The 9766-nt window shown below is 41.3% G+C and overlaps 1 protein-coding gene across 1 annotated transcript; it reads right to left on the bottom strand.

Moving 5' to 3' along the window:
- Positions 1 to 1755: 1755 nt before the first annotated feature.
- LOC149236614 (uncharacterized) lies at positions 1756 to 9485 on the bottom strand. Its single transcript, XM_089372440.1, has 2 exons — positions 8643 to 9485; positions 1756 to 2170 (listed from the first exon to the last, which is right to left on the bottom strand). Exon 1 carries the CDS (start codon positions 9441 to 9443, stop codon positions 8652 to 8654), a length of 792 nt encoding a protein of 263 aa, XP_089228566.1. The 5' UTR covers positions 9444 to 9485; the 3' UTR covers positions 1756 to 2170; positions 8643 to 8651.
- Between the last annotated feature and the right edge of the window lie 281 nt (positions 9486 to 9766).

Below are 9766 nucleotides of genomic sequence, written 5' to 3'. Positions count from 1 at the left end.
CACACCTAGAACTTGCTGAAGAAAGTAGGCAAGAAGGGTGGAAGAAAGCCCCTAGAACAAGGTCAAAGTTAGGTCCTCAGCTAACCTTGGGCATACACGTGGCAATGATGCCCCTGCCAATAATAGGTGGAGGTGCAATTATTAGATGCCATGTCGAGATATTGAGGTTCGTGTCCATCATGTGCTCTTTCCATCAACAATGTGCATGAGACACTCCATTGGATTGAAATGGAAGGATTTCGTGATGGCTTTTGTGCTTTCATGTATAATATTAAATTAATTATGACATTGAAGGCCAATGGGCATCCCACGGTGATTAAATGGGGCCTGCCCCAAATGATAAGGATGAGATGCATCTAGTTGTAAACTTTTTGGCACCATGGACCTTATGCATATAGTCATACACCTTGTGGCACCATGGACTTCATTACTCTGATAGTTCTGTTTTGTGGCTTGAAGCTCTCAGGTGTTCTGACTTAAGAAGGGCCCAATCTTTAAGTTTTGTAGATGACTGCTAGTGCTTGTGGGGCTGCATGTGGAGACCACATTTTTTTCATAAAAGTGATGTACAAAATGTTTATATTAACAGTCAAACGAAGCTTTCATGTCAAAATATATTCTGATGATGCGGAATACATCTAGGAACTGGAAGAAGGTCCCAGGTATTTGAAAACCACAGTATTGGAGAAACCTGCAAACATAACAGAGTTAAAGGAATAGATGAGTTGTGTCCCAAGAACAACGTCTAGAGAGAGGGCCATAAGCCACCAACAGGCCACTCCTAGTGGTGTGAAGAAGGATGACAAATATTGTGCTGGCTTTCAGGTCAAAACCATTTGTCAGTTCTCTTGCATAATTTCTATTTTTATTGGGCTTTCAAGTGGGTTCTGCTGGCTGCAGGATCAAAGAAGGAAAGATAGGCTGGCCAACTATGCCTACAAGGTAACTGCTATGGCATTTTGTCAGAAGCTATGTTACATTCAAGTTCGATTTCTCTTTAGGCTCCTTAAAAATATCTGTAGGAGTCTTTGTCTCCCTCTTACTATGATAATGGCTATATGTAGGAAATGTTTCAAAAATATGATGGTGGCGATCTGAGCTTTTGCATGAGGACTAGCTTGAGGTTTTTAGTCTACCCAAACATCCAGGTCAAAACACTTTCAGGGGCTTGCCTCAAGCTTTCCTTTTTTGTGATTGTGTAACAAAATCAATTTAATATTTATGTTCCATCTACTAAAAATAAAAAAGGAAACTGCGATTAAAAATTAGGAACTAGCATTTAAGATTAGCTGTGGACTCTCAAATTATTCTAAAAGACACTTGTAGAAAGTTATCATATTATGTTCTAAAAGTTATCATATTATGTTCTATGATCTATCTCTTGCTCTATGTTTACAAATTTTCATTTTATCATATAAATTATAAATTAGTTTGATTTGCGTATTGTATATGATTTAAAGCTCTACTCTAGACGAATCCCCAAATCCTATAATTTTGAAAGTTGCCCCACCAGCACCTGACTCACACTTGCAGTCATATTTCTCATGAAATCGATATGTACCAGCCTACAGATGAAGCAAAAAGATCACTGACGTTTTAATTTATGTCAAGTGAAATCCAACTGTATATGTCAAGGCCCGAAATGTTTTGAATATATTTTGAGTGTATTGTGCTTTTCCATGATCATTACAGATTTCATATTCCAACGCTTCCAACAGTACACATTTTGGATGACCATTATTTCAACATTTCAAATGAGGCACATTTTTTCTTGCATTTAGTTTGAAGTTTTACACACACAAATCTTTTGTTCTTGTTGGATTATTTTTTGTAATTGTTATACTCAGAAAACTTGATAGTTACACCCAAATGGACAATCTTGTAAGAACTATGCAAATCTTCCTGAAAGGACCAATCACAGAGATTCACATCCACATAAGGAAATAACTATCCAAATTTATAAGCATTTAAAAAAGCCATGGCACATGACCATATCCTTCAGTATCTGTAATCAAACACTGATTTCTTGCCCTTCATTATAATTGCAATAGAGCAGAAGATTGTGAGATATTGAAGATGACCCCAGGAATGAAGCTCCAAGTAAAAACATCGAGACAGATTTTTCGCTGAAATGATAATATCACCTGCAAATATCATAATATTTTCATCCCTGAAAATATCATGATAGCCTCTTAGATATCGAGATATTATCGCAAGGCGAATGAAAATCCCCGAAAATATCATGATATTCTCTTAGATATCGAGATATTATCATGAGATGAATGAAAATATTGCCTGCCCGTGGACAGAGGTGCATAAAGCCATTTTTGGGGATTTTGTTTTGTCCATTTGACAAACAGAAAGAAGGATTTGCAGAGCAAAGGAGGAGGAGAACAACAGCTTTTCTTGAGGCAAGGATGATGTACCATTAGACTTTGCCATCACCTTGTTTTTTTGGAGTGGGGATTGAAAATTTGAAAATTTTGAATATTTTTGCATTTTTTTATTTGATCAATATTTTCCTGATGTTGCCAATATTTTCTTTTCCAGACCCTCAGTGATTTTTTCACCGACACAATGTTTTCAATATTGGAAAAAACAGTGCTCGGCTATCAGACATCTTGCCAGAGTGAGAAGAAATGACAGTGACATTACTGGATTTGGGAAACAGTGCTTTTAATATAGGATATTCATTATCATAAGGCAAATTCAGAAAACCAAAAAGCTCTACAGAACCAAAGAGAGAGGCAGCAGTCAACATGCTCATGTACAAACTAACCTTTGTTGAATTGTGTAACTTGGGAGGTACTCCACAAGCCTAAGAGTCGGGTTTGTGAGAAATTTGGTCACAAAGGCTTTGTGGGCAAAGAACCCAAGCAGAGGGGTTTTAGACCCAAGAGGGTTCCTAAGAGGTCCTAAGGTCTAAGAGGACTAAAATCATAAGATCAAGAGGGTTCCTAAGAGGCCTAAGTAAAGTCTAGTCAATCAAGTGAAGGAGATCATTTGATCATAGGGCTGCTACAGATGTAGCTCTAAGAGTAGGCCGAGCTAGTAGGCCGAGTAGGGCTGCTAGTGGAGGCCGTGATCTGATCCAAGGGAGCATCTTTCTCAAGAGTGAAGTGTGAATGTCTCAGGATAGCCGCAGGCCTAAAGAAGGGACTATGTGGAGCTTTGAGGGTCTGGTTCATGGTGAAGAAAGGCCGAGAAAGCCAAGCTTAGATCTGAAGCTTGAGACCTTACGGAGGTCAGATCTGGCAGAATTTTGAGGACGCCTTCTGTGACTGGCTTGTGCCCTAGTTAAGGGCCAATTCCATGGCTACTCTGTCCTTAGGGTCTGCCCTAAAAGTCTATTATTTGAGCGCTGGATCCTATGCAAGAGAAAGGACTGAGACCCTTAGAAAGCAGACCCTAATCCTATGACTATGCCGCAGATCTGTGTGTATAGAATTGTGGTTAGGGAGGCTGAGTCTTGTGAAAAGATGAGCGAGCTTTAGGACGGAGAAGAAGGATGAAGTGGCATGTGGAATGAGGCCAATGTGGAGCTGAGAAAGGAGCCAAGTGGATGAGGAAAGGGAGCTGTTCTGAAGTGTTTTAGGACAGCAGTCCTTGAGCCCTAGTTATAGATCTACCTTTCATGCAAGATCAGTCCAACAGCGGCCTAGTTCTGTGCATCTCTAGGAAGGCCGAAACCTAGAAAAGGAGATATACATGTGTGGTATGGATTTGGTATGAGGGCCGCAAGCCTTAAGGGAAGTGCACAGAAGATTCAGAGAGAAAAGAGGGTCGAGGCATTCTTCAGATTGAAGAAAAGAATAGTGAGTATTAGGACTATGTGATGGACTAGCTTTGGTGGACTGTTCATAGATCATGAGCAACAGTGATTTGGTGCCTAGATCTGTGCAATTTGAGGAACAAATTGCAGAACAGAGGGCAGCATATTTTGAATCCCTAGATCAGTCAAAGTATTGACTGTATGTGGGCAGATTTGTTGACCCTAAAGACAGTAATAGGAGCAGCTAATTGTCACAGAGTTAGGGCAGGTTTTGTGTGCCCTGGGTGCAGCGCTCTGGAGCAGCCAGAATCATGACAAGTAGGCAGATCTAGAAGAGTGAGCATTGTTCACAAACAAAGTTGTGAACAGTGCAGGACGCAGACCTCAAGTACAAGTTCATGAAAGGAGCCATGGACTGTTAGGAGGCAAATCTATGGAGCCCTAGTTCAGAAGTTGCAAATGGGCAAACTTCAGTGAAAAAAGGGCAGATCCAGAAGACCCAATGTGCAGACTTCTTAATGGAGCTAGAAGGCTGCTAGTGGGCAGATCAGAAGGCCAAAGTTCAGTGACACTAAAGGAGCAGTGATCAGTGATAGTGGCAGATTGGACAGGTTGCAAAGAACCTGCAGATGTGTTCAGGGCACGTGGACTGAAAGGGCTGCGGGGCGCCACATCAGCAAGTAGGTCAAGTGTGTCATGTTCAGGGTAGATTGGTGGTCAAAGTGACCGACACCAAGCCCTAGTTGTGTCCTTGTATCAGGGTTGTATGTAAGGGCCAAGATCCCTGGTACGGGAGCCCTATGACAGTTGTATTCTAGGTTGTAATATAACATGTAGTGGGTTTGAAAAGTTAAAAATTGTCATGTGCACTAGTTGATTCACTAATGTGTAGATTTCGCTGTGCAAAGTGGTATTATTGTGGCATTTGAGTGTGATTGTGTCAAAGACTTTAAAATCCAAACTAGATTCTCTAGTGCCATGGTAAATCAACATGGTATCAAAGCTACTTTGAAGGGCCAGTGGATCAGAGCGTGCACAGTGGAAGCAAGATGAGCCAGTGGAGATCGTGTAGATTCAAAGGGAGTCTAGCTTCAAAGGGAGCAACCCTATGGAAGTTTGAGATCTTCAGGTTCTAATGAAGAAAAGACACTATAGAGATAGTCGATCCATCCTACAGGGTATGCTGCAATGGTGGATGCCAAATGGGCTAGTGTCGCCAGTGATGATGATAGATATTTCCAGGCTTGTGGAAGTACCTCCCTCGCTAAGAGGGAGTGTTGAATTGTGTAGCTTGGGAGGTACTCCACAAGCCTAAGAGTTGGGTTTGTGAGAAATTTGGTCACAAAAGGCTTTATGGGCAAATAACCCAAACAGAGGGGTTTTAGACCCAAGAAGGGGTTTAAAATCTAAAAAGAAATTAAAAGGAAAATTATTAATTACTAAGGTCTAAGAGGACTAAAACCCTAAGATCTAGAGGGTTCCTAAGAGGCAGGCCTAAGGAAAGGCTCGTCAAACAAGTGAAGGAGATCATTTGATCGTAGGGATGCTACAGATGTAGCTCTAAGAGTAGGCCAAGCTAGTAGGCCGAGTAGGGCTGCTAGTGGAGGCCGCAATCTGATCCAAGGGAGCATCTTTCTCAAGAGTGAAGTGTGAATGTCTCAAGATAGCCACAAGCCTAGAGAAGGGATGATGTGGAACTTTGAGGGTCTGGTTCATGGTGAAGAAAGGCCGAGAAAGCCCAAGTTCGTAGACAAGCTTAGATTTGAAGTTTGAGCCCTTGCGTAGGTCAGATCTGGCAAAATTGAGGACGCCTTCTGTGACTGGCTCATGCCCTAGTTAAGGGCTAATTCTGTGGCTACTCTGTCCTTAGGGTCTGCCCTAAAAGTCTATTATTTTATCGTTGGATTCTGTGCAAGAGAAAGGGCTGAGACCCTTAGAAACCAGACCCTAATCCTATGACTATGCCACAGATCTGTGTGTATAGAATTGTGGTTAGGGAGGTCGAGTCTTGTGAACAGATGAGCGAGTTTTAGGACAGGAAAGAAGGATGAAGTGGCATGTGGAATGAGGTCAGCGTGGAGCAGAGAAACGAGCTGAGTGGATGAAGAAAGGGAGTTGTTCTGAAGGGTTTTAGGACAGCAGTCCTTGAGCCCTAGTTATAGATCTACCTTTCATGCAAGATCAGTCCAACAGCAGCCTAGTTCTGTGCATCTCTAGGAAGGCCGAAACCCAGAAAAGGAGACATACATGTGTGGTATGGATCTGGTATGAGGGCCGCAAGCCTTAAGGGAAGTGCACAGAAGTTTCAGAGAGAAAAGAGGGTCGAGGCATTCTTCAGATTGAAGAAAAGAACAGTGAGTATTAGGAGTCAGGACTATGTGATGGACTGTCTTAAGGTAAGGGTTAGTGGGCAGAATCAAGGGAGTATTGAAGTTTTGGTGGACTGTTCATAGATCATGAGCATCAGTGATTTGGTGCCTAGATCTGTGCAATCTGAGGAACAAATTGCAGAACAGAGGGCAGCATATTTTGGAGCCCTAGATCAGTCAAAGTATTGAGTGTATGTGGGCAGATTTGTTGACCCTAAAGACAGTGACAGGAGCAGCGAATTGTCATAGAGTTAGGGCAGGTTTTGTGTGCCCTAGGCACAGCGTTCTGAAGCAGCCAGAATCATGACAAGTGGGCAGATCTGGAAGAGTGAGCATTGTTGACAAATGAAGTTGTGAACAGTGCAGGATGCAGACCTCAAGTACAGGTTCATGAAAAGAGCCATGGATTGTTAGGAGGCAGATCTATGGAGCCCTAGTTCAGAATTTGCAGATGGGCAAACTTCAGTGAAGAAAGGGCAGATCCAGAAGACCCAATGTGCAGACTTCTTAATGGAGCTAGAACGCTGCTAGTGGGCAGATCAGAAGGCCAAAGTTCAGTGACACTAAAGGAGCAGTGATCAGTGATAGTGGCAGATTGGATAGGTTGCAAAGGACCTGTAGATGTGTTCAGGGCACGTGGACTGAAAGGGCTGTGGGGTGCCACATCAGCATGTAGGTCAACTGTGTCTTGTTCAGGGTAGATTGGTGGTCAAAGTGACTGACACCAAGCCCTAGTTGTGTCCTTGTATCAGGGCTGTATGTAAGAGCCAAGATCCCTGGTACGGGAGCCCTGGCCCCTAATACTGTTGTATTCTAAATTGTAATATAACATGTAGTGGGTTTGAAAAGTTAAAAATTGTCATGTGCACTATTTGATTCACTGATGTGTGTAGATTCCGCTGTGCAAAGTAATATTGTTGTGGCATTTATGTGTGTTTGTGTCAGAGACTTTAAGATCCAAACCAGATTCTCATGTGCCGTGGAAACAACAACCTTGACACGTTACATGAACAAGAGTGCAAAATCCATGTATAATAAGCTTACACCAAAAATTGGTGGCAAGAAATTATTCCAAAAGACTGTAATAACATATAAAGTCATAAAGCAACCCATAAAGCAATAGTCATCAGTGATAGTCTAGATAACAGTAGTTCCCTGGCAAATAATGCTTTCTGACTCACATGACTTCAATATTTCTGCTTATTGTTGCTTGAAAAGTGACCAATAGGCTCAGCTGTATTACGGTGGTAACCACAGTTACCATCCATGAATTTGGATTTGGTAATTGAAAATTTAAAAAAAAAATGTATTGGAAAAATCCATTTTAAAAATAAATCTTATTAATACAAAAATTTCACAATATTAGAAAACCTCCACCAATTCACATATGGATCTTCTCTAAAATGACACTCCCCTAATTCACTGCAATGCATATATTACTGAACTATAAGATAGGGAACGTTATGGCATAACCTAATGAGCTCTCCAAAGCAAGCCTAGACGTTTGCTTTAGGGTGCTAGGGTTTCTAGAATCCAAATTCAGGGTAAATACAACCAAATCTAATCGTTGGCTGAATTTCTGTATGCAAGGCAGGCACGGTTTGGCCAAAATCTGCTACATTGGTAGTAATCAAATCAATCGTCACGGTGCCTCTATTAGGCCCAAATCCGATAGAAGAATATATTTTCCAAATTCCCACTGCTTGGCAACTTAATCTTAGAGACCATGCTTGAAATACCACAAAAATCAAGTTTTGGAGTTCTGTACAGTGAAATGATGTATTGTTTGGTATTTGGAAAAAAGACAAACATTTTATAATGTGAAATTACACCTGGAAAAAAATGAAAATATGAATGAAAAAGGAAACCCTTGATCCCTTCTCAGTAAGGTAAGGTCCTTCAGGATCTTGCTGAATTGGGTTGGTCCTAACTGAAAGGTCAACAAAGCAGGCAATCAATTGTGTAAAAGCTTCGCACCACATTAAATGAGCAAAAACAATATCCACCTTCCCAAACCTGGCCGAAATGCGCAAGAAATATCTGATATAATGTGGACTATCCCAGAAAATGGGACAGCATGGATAGAACCAAGTAGAGGAGGAGGCAAAGGCGATCAAGAAATAACGATACCGTTCTATGTTTTTGACAGGGAGAATGACCACCATCGCAAACACGGCAAGCCTCGTGCAACAGATCCAAACCATGATCCATAATATATTTTTCTTGAATTCAGAGAAAAGCCTACCCATGATTTGCAATGCAGTATGTATCTCGAAACAAAATCTAGGTTTCCAGCAAAACAATGGCCTATGAATGAAAAGGAAGATAATGTTTCAGCCCATAACAATGAGATCCGAGATGGATAAATCATGATAAATTGACATCCAAAAAATAATCTTCTTCCAAACCCTGAAAAAAATAACACAAATCATAAAATCTAATAAACCCTACCAAAACCCCATAAAGCAAAACCCAATTCAAGGGTGGTGAAGAGAAGCTACTTGTCGTCTTCAACTCTTTGTTTCCTTGTCGACAGAGGCACCCCCCACAGCATCAGTAACAAGAGACATGGGCCTCTGTTCAATGACTGTATCCACAAGCCCAAACTCCTTAGCGTCCTCAGGCGACATGAACGTGTCCCTCTCCATGCATTTCTCAATCTTATCAATGCTCTGCCCAGTGTGCTTGGCATAGAGACTGTTAAGTCTATCCCTGGTCAGTAAGATTTCCTTGGCCTGAATGGCTATGTCACTCGCCTGCCCACTGGCCCCTCCAGAGGGCTGGTGGACCATGATCCTTGCATTGGGCAATGATCTCCTCTCCCCCTTTGCCCCTGCTGTCAACAGAAGAGACCCCATTGAGGCCGCCTGCCCCATACAGAACGTACTCACGGGGCTCCTTATGTACTGCATTGTGTCGTATATTGCCAGGCCTGCGGTCACGACTCCGCCAGGGGAATTTATGTAGAGATTGATGGGTTTCGATGGATTTTCAGACTCCAGGAATAGTAGTTGGGCTACTACCACCGCAGCGGTATCGTCTTCTATGACGCCATTGATGCATATTATTCTCTCCTTGAGAAGCCTGGAGAATATGTCGTATGCCCTTTCGCCTCTTGAGGTTTGTTCTATGACCATGGGGATCAGTCCATAGGATCTTTTGCTGTGAAAGCTTGTGGGTGTGCTTAGGACTCTACTGTTGAATATTGCAGACGCTGCTGGAAAAAATCGGCTTGTTCTCATCCTCTCTCTCTGCACCTGTGCTGTGTTATTTTGATGACGAGATGAAACAGCTTTTAACATTTGAGATGGTTAGGTCGGAAAGAGCAACACTGGGCACGGTGCATAAGTGGCATTTTGATTTTTTTTAGTTTATTTAATTTTAAATTTCATTGATGAGGAGAAATGGTTCATTTCTTTGGTACATTTGCTTCCAAACATGTGAAAATAAAAACAATTTTTTAAAAGCTATAATATCATAAAATATTATTTAATGGTATTTAAATATTAAGGTTTTGAAATTATATTAATTTAAAATAATTTAATTCCATACATATGAGAATAATTATGTTTAAAGTTAGGTTTTTTTTAAAATATATTTTCTAGAATTTTATTTTAATTTAATT

This window comes from Pinus tabuliformis, chromosome 8 (genome assembly GCF_031772625.1).
Source record: "Pinus tabuliformis cultivar Carrire ecotype Pingquan chromosome 8, CPIR1, whole genome shotgun sequence".
NCBI classification, from domain to species: domain Eukaryota; kingdom Viridiplantae; phylum Streptophyta; class Pinopsida; order Pinales; family Pinaceae; genus Pinus; species Pinus tabuliformis.
This window is presented reverse-complemented; position numbering and strand designations above follow the sequence as displayed.

What these genes read in the sequence shown, in the direction of transcription:
- LOC149236614 (XM_089372440.1), bottom strand. Translation starts at nt 9,443, where the DNA reads ATGTTAAAAGCTGTTTCATCTCGTCATCAAAATAACACAGCACAGGTG.